The sequence below is a fragment of the Chenopodium album genome, chromosome 3 (genome assembly GCF_948465745.1).
Source record: "Chenopodium album chromosome 3, dcCheAlbu1.1, whole genome shotgun sequence".
Lineage (NCBI taxonomy): Eukaryota > Viridiplantae > Streptophyta > Magnoliopsida > Caryophyllales > Amaranthaceae > Chenopodium > Chenopodium album.
The window spans coordinates 10,973,467-10,986,888 of NC_137836.1; the positions used below are offsets into that span (position 1 = coordinate 10,973,467).

Consider the following 13,422-nt stretch of genomic DNA (forward strand, 5'->3'; position numbering starts at 1 on the left):
ATACGTTTTGAGTGGAAGCTAAATAAATGTGTATTTACTATTTAAAAAATTAAAAAAATGTGTATTAATTTCTTCAAAAAAAAAATGTGTATAATTAGCTACCAATATCTATGTCTATTTAATTTTGTTATATTATGAATATCCAAAAGTAGTGTGGAGTATAGACTACAACATTGATGTCAAATTCAAATTTCACACCTAATTGGTCCTTGTTTTCAGCCAGAAAAGACTCAAAAAAAAGAAAAAAAAAAAGAAAAATGATGACATCATAGGTAAAAATTGGAGGGAAAATTTTTATGAGAGTTTGACACGTAAGCACTTTAAGAAATTGATGACATCATTAATGTTTTGTTTTAGTTTTAGTTAATAGATATGATATGTTATGATATGATATGATATAATATGATGATATGATGGTAGACCTTTTCAAACTTAATTACATAAAATCGTTAGTTAGGGGGTGAATTGTTGTTAGTTTATGTTAACCTAGGTTTGCTATGGTTAGTTTATGTTAACCTAGGTAAGATTTCTCATCTTTTGAGCGAAATTTATCATATTTTATAAATTAATGTTATTAGTATATATGAAAAACCGAGTCAAGGATTAATCTCTATTATATAACGGAAGGGGGTGGTGGTGGTGGCGGCGGTGTCCACTTGAAATGTCTATTTTACCCTTAATGAATGTTAAAGGCTATGCATATGATTTGCCTAACTTATCCTTTCCCACTTAAAAATGAAGACTACATTTATTATATGACCTAATTGATGTAAAATTCAAATCGATAAACATTACTTTAAATGAATTGAAACATATATAAGAGTCTGTTCGCATTTACTGAACTGAAATGATTGGAGCTGAACTGAACTGATTGAAGCTGAAATGAACTGAACTGAACTGAGCTGAAATGAATATTTTATGAGAGAGGGAAATTAGGAGATAAACTGAACTGAATTGATTGGAACTGAACTGAACTGAACTGAACTGAATTAAACTGAACTGAACATGAACTGAAATTAAGTAAATGTGAACATGCCCTAAATTGCATATATAATTCATATCTATGTCATATATAGTTATTTTAATCGATTCCATTACTAATTAATTGTAGGAAAAATTAGAAAATAACACCATAAAATTGTCATGATTTTAATTATAACACCACAATTTTTTTTAATTTATTATAACACCACAAAAAAAACCAAAAAATTGGTTTCACCACCACTTAACTTTGCCATCCAAAAAATCGTTAAGTGGGCCCTACCTAATACACGTGTTAATCAACTACTGGATTAAAAAAAAAAAAAAATCCTAAACTCCTAACCCAGCCACCACCGGCGCCACTCCCTACCGCCGTCAGCCGTCACCCTAACCCAGCCACCATCGTTGTCTCCCTGACTTGACACCGTTGTCGAACCACCTAATCCCAACCCAAATCAGCTCAGCCTCCATCTTGTTGTCTCCCCGACCCACGAACCACGACCTAAACCCCAACGCAGCCTAGTCGAGTAGCCGACAACAACACATCAACCCACCACCGTCGTCGAACCGCCGAACCCCCAACCCACACCCATATCCAAACCCACAAACCGCCCTACTCCTCTCACCCTCACCTAAAACTCGTTCCCTGAAACCAAATCAGGGCTGGTTTCGTGGGTACGGTTGGGCTGGTTTCAACGGATGAGGGTGGTCGATCGGCTGGCTGGTTTCGTGGGTCGAGGGTGGTTGGCTGGGATTGGGTGACAGCGTGGGGTTGGGTTGGGGTAACGGGTGATGGGGGCTAGGTTGGGGTGACGGCGGTGGCTAGGTTAAGATTTAGAGATTTTTATTTTTATTTTTAATTTATTTTTTTGTTTTTTATTGTTTTAATCCAATAAATTTATGACACGTGTACAGTGTAGGACCCATTAACAATTTTTTGGATGGAAAAGTTAAGTGGTGGTGAAATCAAATTTTTGGGTTTTTTTTTTTATGGTGTTATAATAAAAGTTTTAAATTTTATGGTGTTAAAATCAAATTTTTGTGATTTTTATTGTGTTATTTTCTAATTTTTCCTTAATTGTAAATGAATTATGCCAAATGAACATTTTATGCCAACACATACTATGTACAATTTTCATAGAATTAAGCACGCAAAAACTAGTACTTCGTATATGATTAGCTGTCAAATACTATGTAAATATACTATTCTGTTCTGTTTTGCCTTTTACTTCCTACAATCTACATTCTGCATTATACTTTCCTAGTTTCCTTTGCTGATTTAATTATAGAACACAAGACAACTGTTATAACATTTGCAACCTCAACAGAAAATACATTCCTTATTATATGCATCGATTATACATTCCTTATTGTGAAAATAAAACACTTAGCTTACTGTTATACTAATAAACTCTGAGAGATGAATAGTTAACTAATAAAAAGCCTTTTATCGAACTAAAATGAGTTAACGCCCTACAACTTGTTCTGATTTTCCCTGCTGTACCAGTAAGCTCCTTTTCAAGAGAATGCTGGCCATCCCTTCGCCCTGACTGCACTGCATAAGAGACCCCTCCAAGCACTCTCGCGAGCTGCAATAGCTATGATGTCGGCACAAGAGACCGTTTGGGAACATTGAGCTTCAAGTTGAAGCTTGGCTTCATCAATCACTCCAAAGCCCCTTACGCTAGGCTTGTTAATGAAGTGATCCTTCTCTGTTGGATGCCCTGGAGTTGAGTCCAGTAAAATGGATGCATCACATCCCTGGAACAGAACAGAATACAAGCCTACGTTAATGCTGGCTTGAACATAAAATGTGTTTGCTGAAATAAAAAGCACATCCATTGTAAATTAAAGCAAATTAAAACAAGATTATAACATACCCTCACAAAGCAATCATGGAAGTGCATTCTGATCAGAGCAGCTCCAAGTCCAGGATCCTTTGCAATCGCGGACTTTACAACTCCTCTGACAGTAGTTTCAGCGCAGGGACAGGTCTTGTTGTAGAGCCCAACTGTTAGAGGAGCAGAGGTCGGCAACAAGGCAGCAACACTGGAGAAAGAAACCAAAGCCAGAAAGGAGCATAAGCTCAAGCAAAGGAGCAAGACCCATTCACGTACTTCACCTTATTTTTGCTGAACTAAAATTAATTTTATTGAAACAATATTATATTTGCTGAATTTAAATTATTTTTACTGAATTGAAATTAGAAAACTGATTTTTACTCAACTGAACTTATTTTTAGAATTATTTTTACTTAATATTATTTTTTTAAGGTGAGGTGAAATTATAATTTTTTTTTTGAGAAAACTGATTTTTACTCGACTAAACTTATTTTTAGAATTATTTTTACTTAATATTATTTTTTTAAGGTGAGGTGAACACAAGTAAACACGATTTCTTTTGAGAGGTTGACAAGGTTGGAATAATATGCAAGGATGAAGAGAAATGAAAGAAGCAGGGGAGTTTATTTATAGGCAAGGAAAAGCAAGCATGACATCTACGGTTTTGCAGGCTAATATATCAGTTTCAACCTCCATAAAGCTACTTACATGCATAAATATATGCACCATACCCTACTTTTGTTGATTGGTATGTTAAACAACATACTTGGCTTACAACTTAATAGTTACTGCCTTAGTTACTTTATAGTTAATTGCTTTTATCATTTATTCCATAATCATGACATCATCAAGTTATAATTAGCCAAACTATGCCTTGTTACTTGAACTCTGTATCATGTTTGCTTTATGTCCAAAAATAAGCCTCACAAGTTTTTTGCATATTATTGTTGTAATTGTACTCCATTGTGTTATGGGGTGTAGGGGGAATCATTAATTTTCGAGGTGTATAGATATAAAAAAAAATGAAGATACAAGGAGGACAGATACAATACAGTACCTCGATGCAACAACATACCGACTTCTATACTTTCTGCAGAATGAAAAAAACAAAGAAAAAAAAAAAGACTACATATATTTGAAACTTTTTACAAAGAAAAACAAAAGGCTGTTGCACAACGTAGTTTTAAAATTAACTAAATCATTAAAAGACGGGACCAACATCACATATTCATGAAGAAGGTTCAATTCATTATCAAGAAACCAAAAAACAAAGGACTTTATAAAAGCCATTTCCTACCTTAATAAAAAGCCATAGCATACATGAAGTAAAGATAATTTATATAAGAACCAAAATGAGCTTACAACATATCAAAAGTTTCAAAAGCTAGGTGTAACAAACAAAAGATCATATATGACTTAGAAACAGCTAACAGATAGACCGGCCAACAAAAACCATGCATGGTCATATATGTTCATCTATTATAGTGTCGTTATATTATGTCCACCATTGCTAGCTCAATCAACGGCGACGTCCAGCAGGCTTCGGGAATCCGGTCCCTTCCTCCCCCATCTTACCCACATCATTAGGGGTGTAACTCTGCCCGGTGATCTGATCAGCCGCCTTCAGAAGATCTGCAGCTGCTCCAGGCCGCGACTCCTCAACAGTCACTGCTACGATCTTCTCATCACCGCCCCTGCCACCCTGGGTCCTTCGTTTCTCCTCTTCGCTTGGAACAGAAAGCTTGCTCTTCATAGCATCTGTTAATCCACCTATTGCCCCTAGTATATTGTTTTTGGCATCCTCTCCCCTGTTTCATACAAAAGAATACTCTCATCAGTTATATGATCGATCAATTTAATTTCTAATCCCTACATTGTTGTACAAATTGTATCCTGATTAATCACTACCTCAGTGCTGCATCGCGATCTTCATCTTGCATATCATATCCTTTCTCTCTCAGCTTTTCTACCCTCATTTCTTCCTTTTTCCTTCTTGCATCCTCTTCTGTAGCCTTGTAAGCATCCTGTCCAAGGAATATAATCATATATCATTTTTCTTTATACTACTATGAGTAAAAATCCCGTGTTAAAAACGCAACATATCTAGAAAGCACATATCAACCATATTGAAACAACCACACTATCGAATTTCGATCGATCACTATTGAGTATAAAATTAACACTTGCACAACTACATCTTGTGCATATACATATTGCTGTATTTCATAAATGATCACATTGTTTGTATATATTAACCAATTGAATTTATCTCTATCTATGTTAATTAATCACTAAAATTTTAGTTAGCCTATGCAAAACAATATCTTATATACAAATACATATTATTTCATAAATAATCACATTGATCTTATACAAATACTACATATTATTTCATAAATAATCACATTGTTTTGTATTTAACTGATACATTCAAGATCCAGCCTCAAGCCCTCAAGAATGCAATACAACTATATCTAAATTTTCGCAATCTATCAGTATTAGACATTTTAATTTATATGCAAAATTAACCAATGCTATTGAGAAAAGTAAGATATCCCCAATTTTATCAGCAATTCAAATTGTTTTATTCTAATGCTTTTCTCAAAATCTAATAATCTAATATCAAGAATGCTACAGAAGTACTACCTCAACTATATCAAAATTTTCACAATGTATCAGCACTAGACATTTTAATTCAAGTCATAAATAAACAAAACAATTGAGAAAGTAAAAATGTACCCAAATTATATGCAATTCATAGATATCACAAGTCATCTTGATCTGATCTAAAAAGTTTTTAACATTTTATTTAACCTTGAGAAATTACTACATTGTTTGAGATACATATATATCTAAAACATACCCACAAATTATATACTAATAACACATTAGCTAAGACTAGAATCACTTATTATATATGCAGAGTAATAGATCAGAGAGAGGACAACCGAATTCTCACCTTGGCTTCCTCTTTCTTCTGCCACGTCTTGTTCTTAGCAGCATTCGCGGTCTGCTTAGCGGACTCCATAGTCTCCCTCCCTTTCTCCTTAGCCGCCTCGGCCGTCTCCTTGGTCTTCTGCACAGCAGCATCAGCAGTCTCGCTCGCCTTCTCCGCAGTCTCATCTTTCTTCATAGACAAGAAACCCATCGCCCTCTTCGCAACATCAGCAGCAGAATCCTTCAACTCAGTCAGCTTCCCAACAGTCGCATCCTTCCCTTCCACCGCCTTCTCAGCAGTATACTCCGTGTACTCCCCTGTCTTATTCGCCGCTATCCTCGCATTCTCAGCAGCAACATCCTTCGCCTCCCTACTCTTATCCGCCACATAACCCGCAGCATCCTTAGTCTTCCCCACAGTAACATCCTTCGCCTGCATGGCCGTATCAACAGTCACATCCTTCGCCCCTCTAGCCTTATCCGCCACATAACCCGCAGCATCCTTAGTCTTCCCAACAGTCACATCCTTCGCCTGGACACTCTTATCCGCGACATAACCCGCGGCATCCTTAGTCTTCCCAACAGTCACATCCTTCGCCTGCACGGCCGTATCAACAGTAGCATCCTTCGCCCCTTTAGCCCTATCCGCAACATAACCCGCAGCATCCTTAGTCTTCCCAACAGTCACATCCTTGGCCTGGACAGTCTTATCCGCGACATAACCAGCAGCATCCTTAGTCCTCCCAACAGCAGCATCCTTGGTCTGCCTTAAATTTTCAGCAGCATTATCCCTCCCTTCCCTTGCCAACGCAGCATCGTCCCTCGCACGAACAGCAGCATCCTTCTCAGTCTCCTTCATCTTCTCAGAAGTATACGCAGCAGTCTCCTTAGTCTTCTCAGCAGCATCATGAGTCTTCCCCGCGACCGCCTCCTTCGCGTGCTCGTACGTGCTTCCAATCGCACCGATCACCGAGGAGATTATCCCAGGCCTATTTTGTTGTTGCTGGTAGTTGGTTTCTTCAGTGTAGTAATCTTTCCGAACTTGCTGATCTTGTTTCGGCTGGGTTTCCTTTGCCTCCCTCTCTGACTTCAGCTCGTCTGCGGCGTACCTCGCCGCCCCCTCCGCCTTCTCTACCTTCCTGCTTGCCATTTTTAAGTGTTATACTATAAATTCTCAAGAGATTTTATAGAACTAAGAAGGAAATTTTTCTCTGTTTTCTTTCCTTTGTTTTTTTTTGGTTGAATTTGATTTTGATGGTAAAGAATGAAGAGGTGATGATATAAGAGTGAGGAAGAAGGAGGTTAGGGTGAGGAGGAAAGGACGCGTGGAGGGAGAAGGAAGAAGGTGGACACGTGACAGGGAGAGAGTGAGGAGGAGATGACACGACGTTAAAGCCATGCAGATCGAGGTATGAAACGAACAAATGATAAAATAGTGAAGATGAAGAAACCAAATCAAAAGGGTTTTGGGATGAGTTCGAGAAGTGTGCCCGTAGTAATCCTTTTCTTTATTTTTTTAATTTGGAAAATTAGAGAAGTAGTCATTTTACACCTTTTATATTTTTGGAACCAAGCGCCACCATTTTTTTTTCCCTATAATTGATTGATTAGAAGATCAGCTAGCTGTTAGAACTTAGAAGTGTTGATGAGAAAATGAAAACAAAGCCCTCATCTAGTTTCATTCAATCCGATCCGAATAAAACCCAATGTAAAATTTTATAAATATAATTATATTTGCTGAACTTAAAGACATGGTCTAATTTAAAAAATAATGAATTGTCAATATTGTCATTAATAATATAATCTTTGCCTGGTTTCTTTTAAATAATGCAATCTTTAAATTATATACGGAGTATTACAATCTTTAGGGAGTCTCAACTTTAATCACGACAAAATTGAATGTAACTTGATAAACAAGTTAATAATGCCACGTGTCGATATGTAATTGGCTTAAATAAATTTTTTATTTTGTTTTTTTCTAATCTTTCTCCTTTCCCCTAACATCACCATTGCTCCACCTAACGCCACCACCACTGCACAACTCCGGTACCCATCCTCACTACTAGAACCTGCACCTTCCCCTCCCGCCACCGTTGCCAACCCCAAGTCCCCCACCACCTGTCCGAAACTTCCCACCCCCACCATAGTAGGCCCGATTCCCGACCAGCGTTGCTAAATCCCACCACTAAAAAACTACCACACTTCCCGATTCCTCCCCTTCCCGACGAAAGGAGCAAGCCCCTATTCCTCTCCTTCATGACCACAGCGCCCCGATTCTTCGTCTTCCCGACCACAATAACCCTAAGTCCTCCCTTCCCGACCATCGACTCCACCCCTTTTATCCATTATCAAAACCCCTTCGAATTCCACAAAATTCACGCCGGTTGGGTGAGGAAGATAAATTCAACATTCGCCGATTGGGTGGGGATTGGGGAAGGGTAGAGTTGGGGTGGTCAGAGGTTAAGGATGTGCGTTGAAGGTAAGCTTGGGGGGGGGGGGGGGTGGGGGGGGGAGGTGGCCTGACCACCATGGCGGTGGGGTGGGGGGGGGGGGGAGGTGGCCTGACCAGGCCACCATGGCTAGTGGGGGGAGAGTTGGGAGGATTTTTTTTTTTTTGAATAAATTGTTTATTTTGAAAAATCAAAATATAATATTTAGACCAATTACACTACAACACATGTTATAGGTAACCAGTTTAATAGGTTACAATTTTATTTTATTTTTTTTTATTTTTTTTTTTTGTTTAAAGTTGAGACCCCCCAAAGATTGTAATATTAAGGTATAATTCAAAGGTTGTGTCATTAAAAATAATAATAAAAAAAAGGCCAAAGGTTGTATTATTAATGCCAATTTTTCCTTGATAATTGTTTGGGTCCAATTCAACCTAATTGGGCCAGTCTAGAAATAATTTAAATAAAAGCCCAAAGAAGGTTCAACACTCTACAAGCATGTCAAGTAAGTGGCAAATTTTAATATGGACCATGGTACATATTAAAATATGTGCACCACCATTAATAAGAGGCCATGTGTTTTACAATTTGCCAACACAATATCAACATTATTTTCTATCCTCATCATTTTCTCTCTCCTCTCTTCTCCTCCTCTCACACTTTCCTCATTCCTGATTTCTCACTCCTCTTTCTTCTTTTTAAACTACTTTTTTCTCTCTTAAATTCATTCATAATTTTGTTTTTGATTTAATTTCTCCATCACCATTGTTGTTCACCATAGATTGAGATCCTTCATCTCTTCCTCTTACAATTCCTAATTTCTGATTTCTCTCTCCTCTATTTTTTTTCCCTAAATTCATTCATTATTTTGTTTTTGATTTAACTCTTTCATCACCATTGTTAATCACTACACATTAATTAAAAAGTTCGTTTTGTTCAACCTTCAATTTGAAGCTTTGTTAATGGAGTTTTTCCAATGAAGTGAAGTTAAAAATGGCGAATTTGACGAGAAAGAGGTGGTTAAGACGACGGAGATGATTATTTTCCGATGAGATTCCTTTATCTAAATCACTATGGCTAGGTTTGAGTTTCGAAATATGTAGCTTTCATATTATTTTGATTTTTTTTATTAATATTTGTGTATTATATTATGAACAATTCTGTTTTTGGTTATATTTTGGTATTTTGAACATTTTTAGTTAAAAATATGAACGTAGGACACGCTCCCTATAAATATATATTTCTACAAACATATATTTTTGGATTTATGAACATCTTAATTATAATTTTGAACAAGTGATACATTATTTATGAACTTTTTATGAGATTTATGTATTTTGTAATCATTTTTTTAAAAAAAAATTGGCATTCTATACTTTATAAGGAAAGTCCAGCAGTGTCTTTAGGTGCAGATGTTTTTTTAAGGGTGTTCAGTGGTTTGTGGTTGGGGTTCAGAAGTTTTTGTAGGGGATTTAGAGGTTTTATAGAGTGTTCAGTGGTTTGTGGTTGGGGTTCAGAAATTTTTGTAGGGGATTCAGAGGTTTTATAGAGTGTTCAGTGGTTTGTGGTTGGGGTTCATAAGTTTTTGTAGGGGGTTCAGAGGTTTTTGTAGGGTGTTCAGTGGTTTGTGGTCGGGGTTCAGAAGTTTTTGTAGGGGGTTCAGATGTTTTTGTAGGGTGTTCAGTGGTTTGTGGTTGGGGTTCAGAAGTTTTGTAGGGGGTTCAGAGGTTTTTGTAGGGTGTTTAGTGGTTGAGGTTCAGAAGTTTTTGTAGGGGGTTTAAAAGTTTTTGTAGGGTGTTCAGTGATTTGTGGTTGGGGTTCAAAAGTTTTTATAGGGGGTCAAAGGTTTTTGTAGGGTGTTCAGTGGTTTGTGGTTGGTGTTCAGAAGTTTTTGTAGGGGGTTCAGAGGTTTTTGTAGGAAGTTCATTGGTTTGTGATTAGGGTTCATAAGTTTTTGTAGGGGGTTCAGAGGTTTTTGTAGGATGTTTAGCGGTTTGTGGTTGGGATTCAAAAGTTTTTGTAGGGTGTTCAAAGGTTTTTGTTGGGGTTCAAAATTTTTGTAAGGAATTTAGAGGTTTTTGTAGGTTCAGAGGTTTTTGTAGGATGTTCAGTGTTTTTTAATTGGGGTTCAAAAGTTTATATAAGGGGTTCAGAGGTTTTGAGGTTTTTATGTTATCAGAAGTTGTTTGGGTTTTTTTGTTGCTTCTAGTGTCTTATAAGAAGTTTTTAGGGGCTTTTCTTTTGCTTCTTGTGTTTGATTTGAATTTCATCCTTTCAGGTAGCTAATTTAATTTTGATTTTGATTTTCATCCTCATCAGTAGGAGTAGATAATTTAATTTTGATTTTCTACAAAAAAAAAAAAATAAGAAAAAAATCAAAAGACAATTTTACAGTAGAATATTGTTTCAATTTTATAATTTGTTCATTTTTTGAGTGATGTTTTCGTGTGTTTTTTCGTCTTTCGCCATGATGGATTGCAGTTTTAGAATGAGAAAATTGGTGAGAGGAGACAGAAAATACAAAAAGAAATAATTGAAGAAGATTTTTAATTTATTTATGAGAAAATTGGTGAGAGGAGACAGAAAATACTAAAAAAAAGGAAATTTTAGAAAATAACACCTGAAAAAAGACAAAATTTTGTTTTTAACACCATAAAATCTCAAAGTTTTATTCTAACACCACTTTAAAAAATTAAATTTTGGTTTTACCACCTAAATGGTTAAGACGTTAGAGAGACTGTTAGTGGGCCCCACTGTAACGGTAATTTTTTTCAAATATTTCTATATAGTTGCGATATCCTACAAACGCATTCAATTGATGATACGTGTAGACAAAATTAGAGCTCAAATTTTGCGAATCAACAATCAAATTGGTAATTTTGTCTGCTATAAGCATCATTCTTCACGGAAGCAAGAATTGACCTAAGGTAATTGCGTCAATATGACTACAGAAAACCCTAATTTGTTGAAGAATTGTTAGTTGGTATGAAAACCAGTCCATGTTGTTAAATTAATTGCATAATTCAGTTATGTTGTGTAAGTAATCATGTAATTTGTACTTATTTCATCAGAATAGTGTGTTAATTGTTTTCATATTTAGGGAAAAATGAATTTAGGGTTCATCGAAAAATCGAATTGGGGGTTTTGGTTTTTAGGATTGATTGTTAGATTTTCTTGGTGCAATTGTTTGTTTCTTCATACTTTGAATGGGTTTTTGTTATTGTGGACTGCATATTGATGCAGATGTCTGTCATAAGTTCCTCTCCTTCAAGAGAGAAGAAGTGCAAGTGTTGAGTACCCTTTGCGAGGCTCACGAGTTGGACAAGGGAGAACCCAGGAAGGAAGTTTAGAACATGCAAGTTTTATGATCCTGTAACTGAGAGCAGAGGCTGCAAAGCTTTTGAATGGGTTGATGAACCCGATGGGACATCCTGGCAAACAGAGGTCATCAACAACTTATTGTTGGACAAGAAGTTGTTGAAGGGAGAAATTACTGACTACAAGAGGGAAGTTGATGATCTTGGTGGATAGATGAGGTGTCTGCTCAATGAAGTGGAAAGCCTGAAGATGAAATGTAAGGCATTAAACTCAGACAGGAAGAAGATGAACAAAGAGATGAATGGAAGGAATGGAAGATCAGAGCACTCTGTTCTTTGTGTTGTTGTTGGGATTAGTTTTGTGATGATGGTGATGCTAATTATTGGTGGGTTAATAATGATTAAAATGTAATTTATCCTAAGGCATGAATAGTTTTAGCACTCTATTTGTAATGGTTTAGTAGTGGCATTGAACCACATTTGCAATCTAATGTACTCAATTACTTTTGTCAACTATGTTCCATAATTTGTCAAGTATGCAACTACTTGCATTGCTCAAAATAAGCTTACTTGCATTGCTCAAAATAAGATTACTTGCATTGCTTATCTAATGTACTCAATTTAAATGTAATATATGCAACTATGCTCCATAATTTGTCAAGTATTGAAACAAAATGAGCAAATTACTTGCATTGCTTAACAAAATGAGGTTTTTCAAACCTAAAAACAAAGTTGAAATTGATCAAAATAAGATTACACCAACAGTACCAGTTCAAAATAGAACCTAAAATTGTTAAATATTGTCTACTGCATCATAATGTTCAAAACAACAACAAAAGAGTCTAGGTGGGAAGCTGGTTACAACACTTAGTTCATTGAGTCAAATTTACATCCTTGAAAGTCTGCAACTTGGATCTTCTTGTCTGAACCCCAGTTTGCCTCACTGTTTCTTTTCCTCTGGGTTCAGGTTGACTTGAAGAAGGGGTGGTATGCTGGCTGGACATTTGCTTGGTTGGTTGACTACTAGAACCTTTCCTCTTGCTCAGTGGTTCACAGCCTGGTTGTTCTTGGGGGAAAGTTTTGTTTGCAATGCTGCCTGGACCAGCCCCTATTGCACTCTGTGTTGAGCATAACAGAAAAGGGAAAAGGTGAAGATACTACAACTATTTAAAAAAAAACAAAATCCAAATAGAACAATTTTAAAAGGCTACCTTTTGAGCAGCTCTGATCTCACTCTTTTTCCTCTACTTAACTACCCATGGTGAATTTAAAGGGGGTCTCCCTGCAGATTTTTGCTCACTTGGTTCAGGAACACTAGGCTGCTTGCAAGTCTTGGCATAGTGGCCTAATCCACCACAATTTTTGCATTGATTCTTCCTTTTCTTTCCTTCTTTTTGCCCCCTGTTGCAGAACTTCCCTCTCTAGGATCCAGCTTCCTTTTCTTGGATTTGGGCCTTCCAGGTTGCACCTTAAAGGCTGGTGGTTGAGGCTCTCTCATGTTAACCCTGTCCCAATGCTTTGGGCCTGGCATTGGTTGAATCACAGGCTCATATGCTGCTCTGTAGGTTGCCATACTGTAATAGGGGCTCACATATTGCTCAGCATCACTTCTTTGATCCATTATGCAGGCAAAGGCATGAACACATGGCAGGCCTGTCAACTGCCAGTGATTGCAAGAACAGGTGAAGTTTCTTAAGTCAACAAGAACTTGGTCATCCTTGAGCTGCACTTCATAAGTGTCATCCTTGGCAGCTTGAATAATGCAATTCCTAGCCACATAGCTCATCCTTTGAAACAACTTATGAACATAGGGAGTCAAGTTGCTTCCGATTTCCTTATAGTCCTCCCATTTCTCATTGTTTCTCCTCATCATGTACCTTCTTATCCATTCCATAT

At 36.9% G+C, this 13,422-nt stretch overlaps 2 protein-coding genes across 2 annotated transcripts; both read right to left on the reverse strand.

The window, feature by feature from the left end:
• Positions 1-2,499: 2,499 nt before the first annotated feature.
• Positions 2,500-4,112, reverse strand: LOC145624834 (peroxidase 1-like). Its single transcript, XM_081677922.1, has 4 exons — positions 4,042-4,112; positions 3,880-3,912; positions 2,862-3,030; positions 2,500-2,742 (listed from the first exon to the last, which is right to left on the reverse strand). Exons 1-4 carry the CDS (start codon positions 4,110-4,112, stop codon positions 2,500-2,502), a joined length of 516 nt encoding a protein of 171 aa, XP_081534048.1.
• A 34-nt stretch (positions 4,113-4,146) lies between these two features.
• On the reverse strand, positions 4,147-7,121 carry LOC145611518 (uncharacterized). The gene is made up of 3 exons (XM_081666861.1): positions 5,782-7,121; positions 4,731-4,846; positions 4,147-4,630 (listed from the first exon to the last, which is right to left on the reverse strand). Exons 1-3 carry the CDS (start codon positions 6,907-6,909, stop codon positions 4,342-4,344), a joined length of 1,533 nt encoding a protein of 510 aa, XP_081522987.1. The 5' UTR covers positions 6,910-7,121; the 3' UTR covers positions 4,147-4,341.
• Between the last annotated feature and the right edge of the window lie 6,301 nt (positions 7,122-13,422).